The sequence below is a fragment of the Propithecus coquereli genome, unplaced genomic scaffold, assembly GCF_000956105.1.
Source record: "Propithecus coquereli isolate 6110/MARCELLA unplaced genomic scaffold, Pcoq_1.0 Scaffold214, whole genome shotgun sequence".
Lineage (NCBI taxonomy): Eukaryota > Metazoa > Chordata > Mammalia > Primates > Indriidae > Propithecus > Propithecus coquereli.
In genome coordinates this window covers 6,378,538-6,401,376 of record NW_012146523.1, presented here as the reverse complement: position 1 = coordinate 6,401,376, position 22,839 = coordinate 6,378,538, and the positions used below count along the sequence as shown (strand labels likewise).

Genomic DNA, 22,839 nt, shown 5'->3' with positions numbered 1-22,839 from the left:
TCTAGACTAGGCATCCATATTCCAGGCTGTGAAAGGCACCACCCTCTCATGGGTTTGCCCAACACTCAGGCAGAAATAGTGTTATTATTGCATTGAAAATATCTCTATAATCTCCAATATCATACATATTTATGTGACATGACTGTTTATGACATAGGCAAATATAAAAAAATCGATTATATATTTCTAAGGTTGTTTGCATGAACTCACTCAGTCAGCTTCATTAATTAAAATGACTGGCCTAGCCCTCTATAGACTTTTGAGTTTGAAAGCCTGGAAGAGTATGTTAGCAGCTAAAGAAGTGGAGACTTTAAAGAAGTGAGCTATAATCAAGTGAAACAGAGCACGTCAGTGAGTTGTACTGTGAATGCTACAGGGTGTTCCATCTCTTCTGGTGACTTGGATTGGACTGCCACCAGTTAGAAGCCAGTGGAGGTAGAGAGGTAAGAGCAGCTCATTTGATAAGCACCTATTGAATACATACACTGTATTAGGTATGCTGCATATATCATTTCATTTAACATTCACAACATCCCTGGAATGTAAACATCATGTTTCCCACTTTGAAAAAGAGGAAGCAAAAGTTCCAAGAGGTTAAGTAATCTGCCTAAACATGTATAGCTAATAAGAGGGCAGAGCCAGGCTTTGAACTCAAATTTGATTCCAAAGCCCACTAGTCTTTCCATGATGTCAGGCTGCCTTCCCATCAGTGGAAATGTTGGAAAGATGCAATAAGATGGGAAAATTTGATTTTAAAGAATCAACCTCAACTGCATAATAGCCACTCCAAATGCCAATCAAAAATTCAGATTAAATGAATCTATGATGGCATATCAAACTACTAGAGTGACAGTCTAAGAAAAAAATATAACACTATTCTATACACTAACCACACTCAATAGTATTTTGCTAAATGAATCAACAAAGTAATACTGTTTTCTCTCTGCCTCTCCAAAACCTTACTAAATTTTAAACATTCCCATAACATCGTGTGACACAAATCTTATAATATATCTAAGAATTATTTAGTACAAATGTAAAGGGAGAAAAGAAAAATACAGAAAAAAGCTAGAGGAAATTAGGTGTTAAACATAGGCCACATTCTTAAAACTTCTGCTCTCCAAGAAAAGGAGTGGTATGTATCCTTATTGAATTATTTGTCTATTACCAGCTGTGTAAAAAGTGTGGTCTCATATAAATGTGTTCTTGTTGAAAATACTCAAATACAAAATCATAATATATGTTTTTGAATCAATAACTATTATAATTCTGAGTCTGTTCTATATCTTTTCACTTGTTTTTCAATTCCATATGGATTCAGTCATATATTCAGTTGACTAGCTCTTATATTTTTACTAGTTTGCAAACTTGAACTTTAGTAAGTCAGCTGGCTTTGCTTTTGACTCAAATAAGTAAAATTTATAAAGTGTTTCTTTTTATGCTTAGCATTATAACTCCCTCTTTATCAGATTCCAGATCGTCATTCAATATGGTAAAATTACATTACATCACTCATTCAGAATTTATGATCATTTAAGGAGAGGAAGTCTGATATGGAGGAAAATCTGTAGTGGAAAAATGAGAAACTTCAAGTGTCCCAATACTATTCTTGGGACCTGCTTATTAGTAATACTCAAAGTGACTACCAATAATCCTTATACATTGCTAAAATACTATCTTCAAACTCTATCTCCCTGATAAAAATTAGCTATACCATAGTGTATAGCTATTAATAAATGTATCTTAGACATGACTTATAAAAGTGTAGATCAAAAACCTAAGAAATCATTTTATCCAGCCCAAGCATTCAGACAGGTAAGGTATGTAAACTACTTTTTGCAGGTTCTGCAACTGAGGCCTTAGAGATAGGTACTTTATGTTAATAATACTAAATACCTATATTGAAACAGTGTGACTGTTTGCACTGAGATATATTGACTTTCTTCCTATTAAGGACAGATTAGTGAGGGCTCAGTGGACATGTCAGAAACTTCTTATATTCCAAAAGCCTATGAATCAACAACATCTATTTGGCAAGCAAGCCATTACTATAAGGTAAAATTCCTGATACATAGCTAGTGTGCATGGTGCACACTGATATTTGGAGATACAGTCGGCATAACTGTGAACACTCACAAAGTTGGTGACTATGAGACATATAGGCTTAATGACAGAGAATCCTATAGTTGAAGGGGCCTCATATATCATCAAATTCAATACTTCAACTAGATAGAAAAATTGAGACTAGAAGATATTGTTTTCCCAAAAACAGATAGAGACCACAGGGCTCAATCAAGATTTGGATCTAAGATTCCTGACTCTTAGTCCAGTGCTCTTCCGACTATATTCAAGCTGCTTCAGTCAGAAGAAAATATATGTTTTTCTTTCTACATCTTTAAAAATGACAATATTAGCTGCACTAACAATCATGAAAAATAAAATTATTATTGATGGTGTCACATGGGAGGTTGGCTTTGATGTTTTCATTGTTCTCTGTATGGTAATTAGAAAAGTTTCAGTATTCTAGGTTGTATTAGACATTTTGCCTTCTTGAACATTTAGGAAATAATCTTTTTAAAAATAAAATATAAAGTCTCGCCCATGATTTAAAATATCTCATGGTTATAAAATCAAGGTGGCAATAGGCATTCTTAAATATTCTTTTGTTCCTCAAGGAGAAATATAACTAGTCAAAAATATCTCAACCTATAAGAAAAGATCAAGCATGTTAGATTTCTTTCCTTCTTTTCAATATCATCTATGTCAACATATCCAAAAGGAAGATCAAAAGAGCTCGATTACACCAGGTTCTCAATTACTTTTCATTGATTGAAACATTGAAAATAGATAAAGATTCCTTTTTATCAGTCATAGAGTTGGCGTCTCACTTGTGAATAACCTGAGAATGACGTATTGCCTGAACTGGTAAGAACTAGGAGGAGAAAACCAGGAACAAGCATATTAAGTCACAGGGCCTAGATTTGCAGGTGCATGCAAAAGGACACCTTTCCCAAAACAGACATTATACCTGGTGCATTGTGCCATAAGAACAAAATGTGACCGCAATTTAACGTGCCACAGTAGAACCTCAGCCTCGTCAATGTGAGTAAATGTACCCTGGAACTGAACATGCATGCAGAATGCAGCTTTTTCATACTAGAACCTGAAAGGTGTGTTAGTCAATGATACAGAAGCAGTTTTGCTAATAATGTCAGTGAAAACAAAGAATATTGCATATTATCAAAACATTGCAAGAAAACAAAACAGAAAGAACTCTTCAACTCACCGTTCCTGTTGTGCCCAATGAAAGGTGATTCATCTGCTGTGTCAGGGGGCCCATCATGTTTGCTGGCTGCATTGACATAGGATGGTCCATTGTTGGTGTAATCACAGCACCCTACAAGCATACACAATGTCCATTTGAGAAGATGTTCTGCGAGGAAGGAAGCTTTTTAGACAATAATGAACACTGTAAATTATTTTAATGTGTAAACATCAAATGTTTTTACTTTTTAATGAAAAGGCTAAATTTAACTGTATATAATTTTTATGCCTGTCCATGTCATCTTGTGCTTGTCTAAATATGTGGTAGGATGTATTCAAATAATTCATAAATCTCCTCTCTCCCATTGTTCTAAATATAAACTTCTCTGGCTGAAAAATATAAATATTAATGAAAATTCTCTAATTTTCTTTATATTGAATAAGACTTTTGGTTTATGCCATTTACCTATAATTTATATAGATAATTGTTGACACTCCATTACAATCTATCAATGGAAGCGATAAAGCTGGCCCACATGGGTTTCTTGACGGGTCTCTTTGAAGGATATACTAAAATCTAACATTAATGATCTAAAAATCAGAGTTACTCTTTCCCATTTGTTTTCCCTCTACTCTTTTGACCTATTTTCTAGCTATGCTTTTGACACAAGACAGAAGAATACTGAACTCAATTAAAGCTGGTCAAATTTTCATGTTCATTCATAAATTAAAATTTTTTTAAAAAGCAAAAATTTCAAGTTTTTTATCAGATGTTACAGAAGGCAAACTTATAGAATATGTCTTTTTATTACAATTGTTGGGAATACAAGAAATAATAGACAGTTTAAATAGAAGTTTAAAAACTTCCATCCATATACAAAGTGTCATACAGCTAGTGAAGAATGGTGTCAGGTTATCTTACCTTTTCATTCCTTTTCCTCTACCCTGTTACTCTCTCTTAATTAACTGACTTGAAGAATGGGACAATATTTTTAAAAAACAAAATTAAAAACTAGGATTGGATGGAACCTTTGAGATTATATAATTCCAATGTTTATTTTAAAGATTATGATAAAAGCAGAAGCTCATAATATAACTACCGATTGAAATAGTCATAATAAAATGATTATGTAACTGAATAAATTATTTTTCCCTAAACATATTTTTCTCACTGACATTTTTTCCCACATAAGTAAACATTTTGAAGGAATAAAACTAGGACAGATGCATATAGATGGCAAGATCTCAGCCCCTAAACTAATTACCCACAAGCAAATATTTTCTAAAATGCTTTTGCTCAGACTGCTCAATTCCGCCTGGTATTATCCAAATCCAACTTCCTGACTGTATCTGTTAAAAGATCGGGCTGCCACTCAGCCTTCACTATGGGCTCCTCTACATTAATTTTGAGGGAGAATAGAAATTGAGCCAAATATTTGGGAATGCTTGGTATACTGAGCCAGCTCTGTTCACAAAGACATTTGGACTTTTGAGCAGGAAATCAATCAGAAAAAATACATTTTACAGGTCTTGTAGCTTTCATAATAAATATACACAGCTGTGTATTTGTATTGTATGAATTTCGTGATGCTTCTGTGAATTGTCATTCATCAGGATGCTTCTTAAGTGAGAAACATGGTAAGATAAGCTTTCGCTTAATTAAAATTCAGAGACACATCACTTTTCTTTCTGCTGCCTGAATCTCTTTAACAAAAACATCTTTATTTTTTCCTTTTTAAAAAAATACTTACTGGCCTTCATTTCAGGTATTTGTTGTGCCAGACCAGAAGTAAACACTTTAAGAAGAACTAGGGTTCTTCTTAAATCACCTAGGGATAAATTATAGAATAACCTCAGAGTTAAGACGGAAGTCCTGAAGCATTTTTTTCAACCAAAAAGTGGCAGTTTTACAACATTCTAATCCTTAGCAGGTGCAAGACTTCAATTCTTTTCTTTAATTTGACACTTAGGCTATTTTTTTTAGAAAATTTGCCCCTACCATTCCAACATGCAGCTACACTGTCACAACCCCAGAAACCCCTCAATTCTAAGCAGCCTGCTCTAGCCACATAAAGGATTATCCATGTAAATCAGAGATAAAGACCAAATTGTGTTTGGTGAGGATACTTTCTTCTCTATGCCCTGGAGTTGCATCATTCTCCATGGGTGTCTGAAGTAGACTTTAGTCTTTTTTGGAGAGGCAATATGCAAATGAAGTAGGTGAGTATGTGGCAGATCAATCCAAATTCATGCATGATAAGAATAGAAGGATTGAATGCCTGTACTTGGAATTAATTTTGGAAAGACTGGTCTCTTTGAGAATCTTTTCATTGAAAGCAGTGTTTGGGGACTCATTTGATTACAGATGTCACAGAGTGAGTGCTGCATCTGTGTATAAACCAGAAATCTGACAATCAAAGTAAAGAGTAAGAAGGGATTTGTCATAATTTGGAATTATAAATAGCAGCAGTAGACACAGAGTGGAAAACAATGTAAGGAAAATATTCCTTTCCTAAGCAGACCAGTTATTGCAAATAAATGAACAACAAAATAAGAATTCTTGGGGAAGGATATGTAAGAATATATATTCTTATTCATATTCAGTAAAAATGTTCAGTGAATAAAAAAATTCCTACAAATTATTAAGAACATATTTTTTTTTTAATTTTAAGGGAGTGGAAGAAATTTACAATCATTGAGTAAACTGGAAGTCATTGACAGGAATCCCTTGGAAAAATGAATTTTCTTGATGACACTTTACCTGGGACAAACAGAGTTTTAGGTGTTGGTTAGCTACAACAAAGAATGGTGTTTGTCAGCCACTTTGCTTATCAAAGATTACAGAATCTCCTTTGTATTATGTATGACACAAATAAAAAAAATGAAGGAAAGACAAAAGAAAAGAACAGCAAAAGAAAACCTTATGGTTGTTAAGGCAAAACTCATGCCCTCAGCCATAATTGTGCCTCATTAAATACACTGTCAAATCCATTTTTACTCAACACATTTAAATCATATACTGAAGAGTGTTTTGTGACAGATGTTGCCAACACATTAAACGCAATTTCGTTTACTTGAAACATATAGAATGTGCTGTCTGACAGAGTTCACTTGGCAAATGGCAAAATAAGAGGAAATAGATTTTTCATTTTAACATCTCCGGATGTCTGGGTTTGCTCAATGTTTAAGCTACAAAGAAAAATATTGTAGCATTCTGTAATTTCACTAAAAAACACAATGACCAAACAGCTGATGGGAATGTCTGGTCCATTTTAGCCACAGCCTTTGCAAAACAAAGCTGCTCCCACTCAAGAGACAAAGGGTGGATCTGGTCGCCCTAGTTCTGCAATAAACAATTCCAACAGTAATTTGGTAAAAGTTTCCAAAGATCATTATGTGTGAAGTAAATATATCTGACCTACGGCCAGAAAAACATCTGCGTTGTTAACCTTCTGCCAATATTTGAAAGAAATTTGAAGTCTTTGATAGTTCATCAAAATTTTAATTTCCTATCTGAAATATAGAACCATTGGCAAATCAGGGAAAGCACGTGTAGGCTCTCTCCCATCAAGATCACATGTAGTTGGCTTAATACCTATATTAGCACCAGAAGATGAACTACAATGAGAAGAATTAGCTGTAAATATTCCTGTGATAGTATTCTAGGCCTCTCTAATTGTGGTCTGTGAATTAGCAGCAGTAACAGACCAAGAATTAAAATCTCTGGGATTCAGGCCCTGAAAACTGTGGTGTAACAAGCTCTGAAAATGATTCTGATTATACCCAAAAGTTTGAGAAGTATGTTCTGTCTATAAGCTGCTATTGTATAAGCCAATGTTACAGTTCTAAGAGGCAAACAATTGGCTTTATTTTATTTATACTGTTTCTCAATTATTTGTTTTAATCCAATCTTGTTACAGGACATGGGGCTTTATGTAATAATCAAATCATATCTTGTTAAAAAAATTCAAAGTCTGAACCTGCATTTTTGATGAGCTGAATAGGGAGAGATTATCTGAATAATTCAGACCTAAGCCTGATGACCTGACATGCTACCATTTGATTAGTTTGGCTTGTGTTATAACATATTTGAGAATCCTTCCCATTTGGAATCTTAGTAACCTTGTATTTGAAATCATAGAAATGTAAAAGTAAAAAGTAATAAAATTATTTGAATAACATAAATTTTAAAAAGAAAAAAAAATCCCCCTTCTTTTCTTGTTTTATCTAAATGCCTTAAGTAAAAATGTTTGTGGTCTATATTATATTATATTATTCCCTATAGTGACTTATGCAAAACTCTATAGGACTTTTTAATAATATTCATTCAACATAACTTTTAAAAATGTGGTTTTGGGTCATTATTTTTCTTTCTTATCTGTCCGATTTTCGCCTCTGTCAATTTTTACCATTTCTAGAATAAATATTTACTTGAGTTTGTGTACACCAACCTATTTATAGCACGTGTAAAATAGACTGCAGAGAATGATACGAGCTTACAAGTGAATTAGCTAGTGTAATGATTTTCAATGGGAACACTGATTTCATAATATGAATGGCATACAGGTATTTTATTTAATCTGGGGAATAGCTATCCAAATGCAGTGTTCTGCAATATTAACGTGCAACATTTCTTGTCTTGTACTATATGTCTTATACTATAATGTCTTTCATTTGTTGATATCAGCATGGGTTTTTGGGATGATGGCAGGGGGTTAAGAAGGGCTTCTGTGGAGAGAGGAAAAAAAGGAGCATGAAATGTCCCCCATTTTTAGAAATAATCATTAATCCTCAGCTACCCTGACAAACTTCCAACCATGTTGGATGGGCAGCCAGACTTTTAAAAATTATGTTTGAAATCCAGAAAGCGGCGGCAAAGGTGGTACCTTCAACTTTGGAAGCATTTTGTACTGACAAATTCTGGAGGTATGGGCGAAGAATGAATAACCGTGGTAAGCCAGCAGCCACACTGCCCCTAGAATTCCATTTTAGCACTCGATCCCTTCCTCCCCTTTGCTATTCCCTAAGGGCTTCTTTCAATATTATACCTTCCAAGAGGGCAAAGATTATATTTATACAACTTTTGTAATCCCTATAAACAGAAATTATGTGCAATAGATACTCAAAAACAGTTTTGTAAATTATTTTACGTATCGGTACCACTAGTTGTTCTGTTACGTTAAAAACGGTTAACATTTCCCAACAGTTCTGATTTAGACTGTGCCTTCTCATAGGGTTAAAATCATAACTGCTTTGTTCACCACTGTCTATTTAGTGTCTATGGTGCTATATAATGTCATATATTACATGCTTCATAAATATTTGCTTAAGGAACTCAACTCAGAAAGTACTTAGAAGTGATTACTAGTCAAAATGGAGCATTCTAAAATTTTTGAGAAAACTTGTTCTCTCAAGGGGAAGTTCAGTTTTAAAGCCATGGTTCCACTCACATTTATGTGCATTTATGATATCTGCGACCATCTTACCCTTAAGGATGAGATCTGAAACTCACTTGATGTAAGAAGTTCTGCTAATGCCATATGTATGAAAATTATTAAAACAACAAACATTTGTGTATGTGCATATATCAGTGGTTCTCAACCAGGAGTAATTTTGCAATGTCTGGGGACATTTTTGGTTATCATAATTGGAGAGGCGTGCTATTGGCACCATAAGGTAGAGGGTATTGATGTTGCTAAACATCCTATAACACACAGCACAGTTCCCCATAACGAAGAATTATCCAGCCAAAAACATCATTAGTGTGGAGGTTCAGAAACCCTGGTATATGCATATATATATCAGCTCCATTTTTACAAAATGAGAATTTGAAACTGCAGTAACTAGAAGATGGCACAAAGTATTCATCCACTATCCATTCCCTATAACTAAGAGCAAATCTTAGATTCTATGTCAAGATTATATTTATGATATAAACCTATTGCCCAAATTCTGTAATTGAACAATGAAAGGAAACAGGACTATTACACAACTTTCAATGGCTATATAATTATTTTTAAGTTCAAATTTATTTTGCTATTTTGGAAATGGGGCTAACTAGAGCTGGTTTCCCTTATTTAAACTTGGATGGGATTAGATTTAATTGGCATACTATTTGGACTACTACACAGAGATATGTAGCTATGGGCTAGGGGTATGATGTTTAGAAGTAAGACATTTTCCATCGTTATATGATAAATGTAGAAGAGTTATATTTATAGTTTTCCTAATGAAGGAATATCTATTAGTTATAAAAATAGAGTTTTTCTTCTACTTTTAATCAAACATCTTTAATTTCAGTTTGCTTTTTTATTAAATCATCATTAATTAAAAGTATATTTTTTTAAGTATAATATTAAAAGACACTAAAACAAATTAATTTCAGCCATGGAAGCCTTTTTAAAAGAATTCTAATTATATGCCATTCCTATTCAATTGTGAATAATAGTTTCAATTATCAGTTAAATACTTATTAATATAATTTGAATGAGAATAAAAAGTAAATATGTCACATTGAAGTATTTCTTACCAAAGCAGATACATAGATATTAATAATTAGGATTCACAAAAACACACATAAAAAATACTTTAGGCTTTTGTGCCTAAAACTACAAAAATATGTTTAGTAGTAGCTTTTGGTGTTTTCAACAAGCTTCTTTAGAATCCTTATAGAGCAAAGTGACTTTTAAATACATGACATTATTGAGGCACGGGTGAAAATTTGAAACTTTGGGGCCCAGTGGTCAAGTGGTTTTGTCAACTGACTATGCAATAGAAAACTTAGTTCTTTTATAATTAAACTTCTACAGCTGATTACAAGAACTGATCCCTTCCTAATGGGTGTGGTATGCACTGTCTGGAGGATGGACACACTTGAAGCTCTGATTTGGGTGGGGCAAAAGCAATATATGTAACCTAAACATTTGTAGCCCCGTAATATGCTGAAATAAAAAAAAATAATAAACAAAAAACCAAAAAAAAAAACAAAAAAAAGGGGGTAAGAAATAAAACAAAACAAAAAGACTGAAGACCATTAAGCTATGACACTTAAAAAATGAATGGGTTTATCAGAATATATTTTACCACCTTCCACACACTTTTTTTTTTTTGAGACAAAGTCTCACTCTGTTGCCCAAGCTAGAGTGCACTGCCATCATCATTGCTCATGGCAACTTCAAACTCCTAGGCTCAAGCAATCTTCCCTGCCTCAGCCTCCCCAGTAGCTGGGACTACAAGTGCATTCCACCACGCCTGGCTCATTTTTCTATTTTTTGTAGAGATAGGGTCTCTCTCTTGCTCAGGCTGTCTCGAACTCCTGGCCTCAAACAGTCCTCCTGCCTCAGCCTCCCAAAGTGCTAGGATTACAGGCATAAGCCACTATGACCAGCCCACATTTTTTAAGACACAAAAAAATCCCTCCTGATCACTACCTATACATGTTATAATGATAACATATTATTAGATATTAATAATAGAAAATTATAAGGGAAATGGTGTCAAACTACTACCTTCTTTCCCCAAGCGCAGCCTAGATCTCATTTTTACAGCTGAGTTCACATCATGAAAAATATTATTTCACAGTGGAAATGTCATGTTTAGGGCATTGGTACTGTTAAGCCAATGGCTACTGTAAGTTAAATATGTCAGAGGAGTGTAAGGGTAGAGAGGACAATTCAGTGATGGAATCAAAACATTTTCTATCCCCACTTGTCCTATTCAGAAGACACCTAGAGTGAATGAGTAGTACTGTGACCCATTAGAATGTGCTCTCCTACTCTGTTTCAGCATCATCTCCATCCACAAAAAGGCTTCCACAGGTAGGTCTAGGCTGACCTTGTTAGCATAGTACTCATGGTCTGTAAAGATCACACAGCTTCCAATGTACCCTTGTATCCTGATTTCCCAGTGCCATCCACCCGACACCTCTCCCCCGATCACACTGCTACTCATTATTCTCGGGCCCATCTTACTCTCTTATCCTCATTGGCTTTGCCAGAAGTGCTGGGCATTTACAGAAGGTTCACACGTGTCCTTCAAGGTTCTTACCAAATACTACATTCTGGAGAACACCTCCCATGACTGACCCAGGCTACTGGTCACTTGCTTCTCTCTTCTTTCATAATATATGGCACACACCTTGATCATGATTATACTTTATTTCTCCCCTGGATTCTATGTCCACTGGTGACATTTATGACATATTATATATTTATTTTTTAATGGACCTGCAGCCTAGCGCAGTGCCTGTCATGAAACGGGTGCTTGGTTAATGGTGCTGAAGGAGTGCATGGCACCTGCTCATCAGTGAGGGTTCTCATGACTTTAATGGAACGTGAAATACGAACAGCATTTCCATGTTCAGACTGGACGAGAAGATTCAATTCAAATAACAGAAGCATTCTCTTGATTGACCAAAAGCATCGACTTAAAAGATCCATCCATCCATTTTCTCTGCTTTCCTTTAAAAGTGTCTCTGTCTGATCACTGCCAGCTTGACCTTCTTATGATTTAATGTGAGAACTACAGGGCTTCTGAGAACCACACACCATCCAAGGAACTTCAATGTCAGAGTTCACTACATGATTTCCATTGTATGGAAGAATTACATATACCAATTAAATGCTGCAAAATTTTCTTCACATATTACAGCCAATGTGCACTGCCACAAACGTAGCTTAAGCTTTTTTTTATTAGGGCTTTCCTGTGCCATGATCTGTTTTAGCAGCCACGTATCTGCCCTTAATACTTGTCAAAATTCGCATGTGATAAGAGAAGCGTTTTTATTCACTTGCACAGCAATCACTTTGTATACCTCCAAGTAGATTTTCAACTTACGGAAGGTTCAAATGCGCATCAGATGCAGTATTCCAGACCAGTCTTCTTCCAAATGATAAGGCAAACAGGGTTCCCAGCAGATGTCTGAAATTTATGGGCCCTATCTTTTGTCTGGTAAAATGTTTATCTGGCTTTAACTAGCACTCAGGACTATAAGCTGTCATAAAGCTCCTCATTAAAAACTTCTCCTTACTGACAAATAGGCCAAAAGACCCGGCTACAAATCATTTTCAAGGTCTTGCAGGATTCCACTGGTGAATGGGCCTGGGAAATCATTTCTCAAACCACAGGGGTGATCAAGAGAAAAAGTTGCCTGTTATCTTACTTATGGCCATTGTTTAGAGTACAAATTGCCTAAATATGTCACAAAGCACCTCAATTCTGGCAATTATTAGAAAAGTAGCTATTGCTTGTCCTGCAATTTGCTACAAAATGCACTTTATTTTGTGGTCCCTCCAAGGACATTTCTGGTTTCTTTTTGTTTTCTAAGACATTTTTAGGCATATGGTTTGAGCTGGCAACTCAACTAGATCTAAGGAATACAGGCGTGAAGTCATGACCCTATTAAAGAACTAATTTATTGCCTTTAAAGTACATTTTCTATTGGTATTACTGTTATTAACATATATCAAACTCAGTATATACCCTATTGAAGACATGTTTTGTAATCTAAGGCTGAGATTAAGCATGTCCTGATGGAATGGGCATATCCTAAAGTATAATAAAAACATATTAGCCTCCAAATAAGATATAATTCTGAGACCTTCAAGATTTCAGTTAATGTGTTTAAAGTTGTCCAGATGAGACAAAAGACAGCTTTTGCTGCTCTTCTTCAGTGTCCTTCTCATTTTTTGCAGGATTTGTGCAACAAACTTAAGTTACATATTTTATTCTGCTTGGATATTATTGTCATTTCTCCTAAACAGTAATAGTATAGAAGTAATTTTGACTTTTTTTTAGTTTAATAGCATTGTCCTAAAAACACTCTAGTACCTTGTTCCTCAAAGTGTGGTCTGGCACCACATGGGTGTCAACCAGGACCCAAGAGCAGAATCTCACTTAGTGCAACCTGACTGTATCAGAGCAGGTGAGTCATCATCACAGTAAAGTTTGAGAAGCTTTGCTCTACTTTTTGTCTGCCATGACTCTGTTGCAGTCAATTTTCTATTGCATTGCTTCTAAAGAGATTCTTGGTTTGATTCTTAATCTTTTTTTTTAAATTTCATTTTTAGTTCTTGCTTGAGGGCCAAATAGCTTGAAATAATACTAGTGATATTAATATGCCTCCTTGTTATAACCACAGACAGCCAGGAATATTTAGTTTAGTTCCTCAATTGTCTCCAGAGGATTTCTGCTCTTATCCATAAAGTCTCCTTTGCTAAAGAAAAGTCCCTTTCCTTTCCATGACATGTTTTCATGGCAACCTTCGCACCAAAACCTCCATTCTTTCCAAATAACATCACCTGCTTTGTCAATGGGTTAGAAATAGATATTACACTCAAGTGTTAGAAGAGATGCTATATGCCTTGTAAAACAGTAAGAGTCAGCATCTAAATATTTTGGTTAACTCTATGTACATACCATAAAAATAAGGCGTTAGTAAAGTGTTAGAAGTAAAATTCCAGAATATTACTCCTTATTAGGACCTGATGGAATTAATCAAAAGTGATGAAATGAGTGTAAAAGTCAAAGTTTTGAATAGTTCTTTCTTGCCTTAATCTTGATCCAAATTTCCAACTGCCCAGTGAATCTAGACTGTCATGTACCTCAAGACAGCCACGTTCCATTCCGAATATTTTCTTTCTTTGATCCTCAGAGCATATTCGTTCTTCTCTGTTTGAGTCTTGGAATAATATAGAAACTTTCAGGTCATCCTTACCATTTCCTTCTCCCTCATCCCCTGATCACAAGCCAGTAGTCAAGTCTTATCAAGACAACAACATCAATGTCTCCAAATCTGCTTTTTCTCCTTTTTAAGATCTCTCATCATGATCAATCCAGTTACTTCCTATGGTGTGCCTCTGTCATTCGTGGCTGTAGACATTTACTTTTTAATACTCTTTCCAGATGTCATTAGTTCCCCACAAAGCAAATCCTGCCTTTTCAATGTAGAATTGGGGAAAAAACAAACAAACAAACAAACAAATAAGCAACAACAAAGAACAACAAAAAAACCCTCTACATTTCCTGGATCCTCTTGCTGTTGGATATAGATTTGTGACTTCTGATAAGCAGAAGCACTGGCGAGGGAATTAGAGTGGGAAGACAGTTTAGGATAAGAAATAAGCAAAACATGTGGCATCCATTCTGCTGGCCAGGCGCTGATAAAAGCAGCACAGTGCCAGGGTGTGCAGCAGAGGTTGCCGTTTCCTTGCCAGAGCAGAACGGTGTGGTTTGGGAATAGCACCGCTTTGGTCATGTAACAGAGGATCAAGAATTTTAGTGTCCGTGAATATTCAGCATTTATTTGCTATCAGATTAACCTATTGTAAAGATTCCTCTTTCTATAGCAACTATATGAGATAAAAATATATGCTGATTTCATTGTTTTTAATTTATTTTCAAAGGTAGATGCGGTGAGAAACTAAACTAATATTTTGTCAAAAATAGTTCACTAAGATATTTTTATTATTTCTTACTCCTCCTTCAACAGAAACAAATATGGTTTTATGTCTACTAGTGAGTATTCAAATTTTGAAGTGTTTATCAACGTGAGGCCTCCATGACATCCCATTTTTGTATCACCTTTCAAAATCTCTGTAGAAAATAACATGGAGTTGCAAATACATTAAAATAAACTTACTGCAAAAAACACTGTCTCTGACCTCTCAGGATCTAGCTAAAATTATACTGCTGAATTAAACTTATCCAAGAAAGAAATATTCAGAACCATATTTTTCTCTGAGTTTTTTTTTTTTTTTCCCCTTTCACCTTTTTTTTATTAGCACTCTCTTCCTTTTCTCATAGATTATACACGGGATAGGCCAGGAAATGAATGTTCAGCAAAATCAGGCGATTTGACGAACGTCAGAGATTTTCAACATATACTTTTGCTTTATTTCATGCAAGAGCAAGCCTGAAGCCGTCTGCCTGCCAACAACTACATCTTTCATTCTCATTACGAAGACAGAACCCCTACCTCATCATTAAAACCACAGTCTTCAAAGGCACATTGTTTTTGCTTATTCCCGTTGTGACAGATGTTTTAGATCATCTACCGCCACGTGCTAGTTCATCTGTAATGGACTGCCCACTCTTTGCAGCCAGCTGTGGAAATAGCTCCATTGTCATCTGCGGCCACTCATTCCATTCCTCTGACCTCACCGAAGACCACATCCAAGAGCAGGAAAAACCAACAGCCCTGATAACTTCCTTGAAAACGTTTCCAGGGTGGGAGGTAGGCTCCCTTTAAACAAGACCTCTTTACAAAGTATGTAACAAAAGAGAGGCAAGCTTATTTGAAACCCTGAAATGTTACCAAGTTAGCCAATTGAGGTAATCCCTAGATTAAGGAATAATGAAGCAATAGCAACTGTACGCATGATGCAGCGGAAAACATCTGGTTGACTCACTGCCACTTCAATTAGGGGAATATGCCTCAGTCAATCATTTCTTTTCTTCTGATTGTATAAAGTTCCCACAAGGAAATGTTTACCTCACCAACTCATCCAACTCATCCGAATACTGTGAAGAGACTATAACACATTTCTTAAATGGATAGACAATCAACTTGAATTGCTCCATGGAAGAATTATACCCTGACATGAGGATATATTTTTAGAAACAAAAATTAATCTGATTTTAAAAAATTCTATCTTGGCTTGCTTGAAATTGACAAAGAAAATTTTTAGTTTTAGTAGGAATTACATCGCCTTCAGATATTGAGGGGCCTACTCAAATTATAGTATATATGCCAAACTGTCTACAATGTTCAAGCTTTAATAACTTTTAAAAAGATATTTTGGTAATATATAGTGTTTAAAATCAAAAGCATGCATTAATTCATCCATTCGCTAATACTGAGTGTCTAATTTGTCTTGCTCTGAAAGCACTTAGAATTAACTCAAGAGTTAAATAACTTTAAAGAGCTATAACAGAATAAGTTTCAAAAATGTAAAACAAACAAAGGAATCACAGAGATTAAGATTTTCCACAGAAGTAATCATTGTTGGCAATACCATATCAATTTCTGTCTTCTTTTAGTTTAAAATTTTCGCTGGCTGATGATAACACTCAACTCCTGGAGTCTCAGGTAAGCCCCGTGACTTGTGTCTCCCCTTATAAATTAAGGCATTATCTATGCTGAGCAAGCTTGCACATTTTGCTTCAGTAGGAGGCTGTAGGTCCTCAGGAAACAGCCTGAGATCACCAAGCAACAGGTTGAAGTTAGAATGTAAAAAGGAAACAGCTCTAAAAAATGAGAGAGAATTATAGACACACCAGATTGTATCTTAAAAAAAATGATTTGATTGTTATCTTAGTTATCAAGATCAAAAATGCCTTTACAGGCCTAGAGCCCTGAAGTCTCAAGGGATGGATGGCTCATCTCTAAAGACGAGTTGGCAATAATTACATATGTATAATTTCGGTTGCCAATCACAGCTCATTATGGGGAAAGCTGTCTTTCTCCCCGTCTCTGATCAATGCCAGTTGTCAGCCCACTTGTTAATTGACTGGTAATATTTTACTGTATCATTCCTTCTGACAATTTCACCTACACCCCAGAACAACCCTTCAATTGATAGCATTCAGCATTTGCATGGCAGTGGGATAGCAAACACATCTAACCCACACATTCTAAGTCGTTACTTATTCTTACTGTAGCAGGTATTTTGTAAGATTAAAAAACCAAAAAGTCCAATTACAATCTCATGGTTTCTTCATAGGATAGACTGAACAAATATTAATATCCAATGATCTTCCTATAAGGCCTTCCTTTTAAAAAGTTACTTTTATACAATGTCCCCAAACATACAAAATTAAAAATAATATGATTAAATGGTTCATAATAGTTTATTTGATTTTTAAAATAATGATTTCTTTTATGTATATTAATTGGGGGCCTTAATGAATTATGAAACCAATTATCAAAGTTAAAAAGAATTATATTCCAATAATGTATCCACATAAGAAATGATGATTTGATCCTATCCTATTTGGTCCAGCTATAGTGAGGACTCAGATGGGTAAATAACCTTCTTAAAATACTAATTTTTGGATAAAGGTAGTAGTGTGCAAGAATTTTAGAAAAAGAGAACTTTTTTTGTTTACCCATGATTTTTGAAAACAATAACAAAAATGCAGTGCTTAATTTGGCATTCTTCTTAGTGTTTAAATCATGAAGGCCACTAATCATATTTGTCAATTTACTCATACTACAAAATTTCTAAAAGTCAAAGTACAAATGAGCCTCTCAGCTTTTCAATTTATAGTCAAAAGAGGCATAGGGATCTACTGGTCCATTTCAACTATCAAAACTTACAAGCAAAAGTGAATGGCAATTCACATTTCATTTTATTTGGTCTTATTCACCTTTTTTGATCTGATTTGATTTTAACCTCATGTGACTAATTTCCAGCAGGTCAGTAAGGTTCTTACTTCTTGTTACTGCTACACATGACCTCACTCATGAAGCAGACCCCCAGAGCCCTGGGACATTTTTCTCTAAGCACATTAAAAACTTAGGCCAATAATGGAACAATTGGCTTTTCTAAGGAGTTCTGGAGCTAACATGCTAAAATTACATTACATCAACCAAATTATTCCATAATTATTTTCCTTAGAATCTGAGTGTGGGGAAAAGCAAGGAGGTCATTGAGAGCAAAATTTGTGAATGAAATGACAAAAAGTTTACAATCTATAGAGCTTAAAGAAGCAGGTGCAACTGCCTCAGGCAGTAACCTTAGCAGTATACAGCGGGGGCCCTATTTCATAGGGAAACAGAACCTGCAGCTGTCTAGAATTTCTGGCCCCTGAATGTAGTTCAGGGTGGGATTCCCTAGGGCTACACCATGCGGGCACTACAAGTATTAAAATAAAATTGTCCAAGATAAAGAAATCTTCAAAGACTTGTATGTTTTGATTATAACTCCTAGAGAGGAGGAATTACAATAAGAATGTAGAGGGACAGCTAACAAAAATTATAACTGGGATTAGCAAATGTAGCAATTATTGACTCCATGAACTGCATTAAACAAGCAGTGTGCACACCTATATACAAAGTAGCTATGAGTGTCTGGATGCATTGAGGTTTTACAGCTCTGACAACTGCATTTCTACCCCAGGAAAGTTTCATTCCTCTTCCTTCTACAAGAAATTTTATCTTTCTCTGGCTGTTTATTTTACCTGTCCATCTATGATTTCTTGAAAAGATGCCGTAGTCCCCCACACCATGAATTGGTAAACCAAGATAGATTTTATCTTCCAAAGGGAATGGGCTGGTACCCATCTTTGTTTTTCTCTTAGTAAGTCAGAAGCAGGTCAGTGAAACCGACTGCACTTGTTTCTGTCATATTAAAATGTCTGTGCTTGGCAAACTATTCTCAATGTCATTACGTAAATGTAGGATTATAAGCAAAATCGCCTAAGTGGTTAAAAATTAATTAGGATAAAACTCTAAAAAACAAGTAGAAAATATTCTACCTTTATTAATAATTATTTTCTCATTTTTTAAAGAATGTGAGCCTATATGAAATGAAAAATATAATTTTTTTTATTTTCTAAGACTAATTTTATTTTTACTTTACAAAAATAAATATCTAATTACAAGGAAAATGAAAAAATATTGCTACCTTAGTAGAAACCATTATTTTTTTTTGAGAAACTATTCAATTTGGGTTTAATTCAGAACTCTTTGATTTTTTGACTTAATATGTGGGGTTTTGAAAAAAATAAAAGTAACTCTTCTCCAAAAACAAAATTAAGTGAAAATTATTACACAATATTCAAAATTCATTACCTGCTACAATAATAAACTATCCTATATATGGACAACTGAAAAGGAATTTAGCATATAGTTTCAGACAGAGCTCTAGTGAACACAGGCTTAAAGAAAATATAGTGACACATTTTTTATATTGTGCTTTCATAGAATTCTTTCACAGTTATTTAATCTATCTGTTTTAAAATGCAAAAAGTGCCATTAATGTGATAACCTGAAGTATCTCTATAATATTCATAACACTAATGTGGGCCATATTCAATGATTATACAGATTAAAAATAAGTTATATTTACCTCAGACATATCATCTAGCATTGCATTATTTTGAGGCAAAAAGAATTAAATTATGATACTATTTGGATGAATGTCTCTGTCAAAATCGAAGCTTTTAACTAAATCATAAAACTCCTTTCCACTTAAAGTATAAAGATAGGATAGCTAAAAGATTAAAAATATCTTACTTCTTATGCTAATCTAATTGGCATTAATGGACACGGATAACATATTAATATTTTGTATTCTACGTATAGAAGGACCCAATCATAATATTTTTTATTAATATGTCAACTTGATTTTCTCTAGGTTAAATTATATAACCTGAAATATCAAAATTTAATGAAGAATCAAGCCAGATATAATGAAATAGAATTGGTGTTAACTGAATTGAAACATACCTGTCCCAGCTCTGCCACCATTTTGTGTGATATTAGAAATGCCAATTAACCTCTTGAGCTTCATTTCCTTCATCCATAAAATTATTATTCTATAATATTCAGATTTATCTCTTGTGATAGCATTTGCAATATTATACAATAGCCTTATAAGAAGGCGGGGTAAAGGATGTCTCTGTAACCTGAATAGGCAGGGCATTATTCCAACAGAAGACTTCAAATCCAAAAGACCAATGCACTAGCTTGCTAATGCCTGAAATGTTCTAGAAGGTTAAGAAACTTTTGATTGCAAAGTAATAGGAAAGAACTGGCACATACTCAAGTCCTTTGATAACCTTATACAAACCAAGATGCTAAGGACCAGATCCAATTTTTCAGGAAAAGTTTTAAGAGAAGCACTCACTCTGTTAGTTTAGTTTGAGTAGAAGGCTGTTTTCTATTTCCCATGACCCTCTTTAGGCTCCTACCAAATGCATGCATGTACACACACACAAACACACACACACACACACACACACACACACACACACACACACACATTGTAAGTCAGGGCCCACTAATATATGAGATCAGAGTCTCATGTGTCTTTCTTTAATAGAATTTATGAACAGTTTAATTTCTTATTCCTTAAAATATTGATTTGATTTATCTCTTTCTTTCCCAATACATTGCAAGTTTCTTAAGGATAGGGACTATAATGTACCTAATTTACTGTCCTCTGTATCCCTGAATACAGAACAGGACATGTGTCTGGCACATAGTGGGTTCACTGTAAGTATTGTTTAAACAAAAAAGCAAAAGAGAGAAAGAATGAGCTTTTGGAACATCTAAGTGTCTTAGAGAAACGACGTCATCAAGTGGAAAGAAAGAATGTTGAAAATAATGGCTGAGATTTCCAAACACAAATTACACCTGCTTGACATTTTTACCAAAATCTGGCTTTAAATATTTAACGTCATTTGTGAGTGTATTCACTTTTCTATTATTTTTGCCCTGATGGAATGTAAGTTCTATAAGGGGGAAACTCTTGCTCTGTTCAGTTTTGTATTCCAAGTGTCTGGAATGGCAGTGCCTGGCACATAGCAGAAACCCAATAAATTTTGGTTGAATAAATGAAGGAAGGAAGGACGGACTCTGGTTTCATTTTTCCAATAAGTTTACTGATTTAAAAACAATTTAACATTTTTAGTGTTAAGAAAAAAACTGGAAAAGAATATTAGCTTTTTCATTGCTGTCATTCTTCCAAGGTCCAGGCAACAGAAATTTCCTTGATTCTACTGAAAATATTTCAGAAATTAATTAATTACATGATAATTATAATCTGTAGCTCTTGAACCTTCCTTTAGAGGATTCTTAAATATCTTGAGATTAATAAAATTTAAAACAAATTTTTCTCTCCCTAAGGAATCTTTTTAATTTTCAAATACACATATTTTTTTGGAAATATAACCCGCATGTTTCTGATTCACTTATACTTGCAGTGTTCCATCCCAATTTTGGTTCGACTGATATGATAATTAACAGGCTACTTTGAGACAAACATATGCTTCTCCTGAACTGCCAGTAAGTAATTTTTCTAATAAAAACAATACAAGGAATATCTAACTGCTTTTAGATAGGTTCAAAATTCTCTGAATTCTGAGGACCTTTAAAAAAAAGATATGAAAAAAAAGTATATGCTCTCTAATGGATATTTACTGGAGATTGTTAAACTTGAATTCAAGAAAAGAAGATACACCTTAAGGAAAAGTGTGAGGCAATTTAGTAATTGTCTAATGAACTGAATAAGTATAAGATCAAAAGTAAATGGAGAGAGATGGAAGGAGAGAAAGTCTGTCAGAGAGCACAGGGATATGAGTAAACGTAGAAGGACTTTCCTTCTTGCATAATTTTGACTTTGCTAGGAAATCGATGCTGTAACAATTTATTAATATTTCATTTTCTAGGACAGTTGTAAGAAGAAATTGTGTCAGCCAGAACATTTCTCATCATATGCCTGGCCATGTGTAATAGAAATGGACATGATCAAAAGATTGGACCATTCTCATTTTTGTGGGACTGTCCACATAACTTCATAAGCAAGGGTGCTTGCTACTAACAGGGCTGCCTTGCCGAATCATTACAAATCAGAAATACTGGGAACATATTCTAGTCCATCTCAAGAGAAAAGACTAAAGATACATGCTTTTGTATTAGAAGTTTGTTCCAGGTGCAGAATTAACAGTCTTGCTTTTTTCTTTGTTACAATTATAGAAGTAAAATACAAAAAAAAACAAACAAAAAGCCCAACAAATTCTTTGATACTGGTTCAGGTGTCAGTAATTAGGTGGTACAGATTAAAAGTTTATATTTGAAATGTTTAATCCCTTTGTATTACAGTTAATATTCCACTAAAAGGCCCTCCTGCTGATTGTCAATGAATACTCACTCTTGACAATTTCAGGCTGAACTTTATGTTTAGAAAAAGACATAAAGGACAGTTAAATTTTCGAGCCGCAACCCAATTTGTAAACACTTAGATAGAAATAAGGACATACTGTTAGAGATTCTTAAGAAACTTACTATAAACTTCTGCTCTTTATAATGTCAAATGGACATTTAAACAATATTGATTCTACCAATCCATGAGCAAGGTAGGTTTTTCCATCTGTTTACATCTTCTACAATTTCTTTTCTAAGTGTTTCATACTTCTCCCTGTATATGTCTCTCACATCTTTTATTAAATATATTACTAGATATTTAATTTTCTTTGAAGCTATTGTAAAAGGTATTGTATTTTCGATTTGAATTTCGGCTTGACTGTTATTGGCGTATATGAATGCCTCAGATTTGTGTGTATTGATTTTGTATCCTGAAACTTTACTGAATTCATTTATCAATTCTAGGAGTCCCTTGGATAAATCCTTGGGGTTTTCTAGATATAGTACCATATCATCAGCAAAGAGTGAGAGTTTGATCTCATCTGTCCTCATATGAACATCCATGATACCCCTCTCTTGCCTGATTGCTGTGGAGAGGATTTCAAGCACTACAGTGTCCATACTACCTAAAGTGATCTACAGAATTAATGCAATCCCTATCAAAGTTCCATCATCATTCTTTACAGAACTAGAAAAAATAATTCTAC

The 22,839-nt window shown here is 34.5% G+C and overlaps 1 protein-coding gene across 4 annotated transcripts in view; it reads right to left on the bottom strand.

Annotated features, from left to right (window-relative positions):
- The window catches only part of RBMS3 (RNA binding motif, single stranded interacting protein 3), a 725,478-nt gene that overhangs the window by 48,169 nt on the left and 654,470 nt on the right, over positions 1-22,839 (bottom strand). For all 4 annotated transcript variants that reach the window (XM_012644534.1, XM_012644536.1, XM_012644535.1 and 1 more), the window contains one exon: positions 3,287-3,397. In XM_012644534.1, coding sequence (XP_012499988.1) covers positions 3,287-3,397 — 111 coding nt within the window. The remainder of the gene's footprint in view (positions 1-3,286; positions 3,398-22,839) is intronic.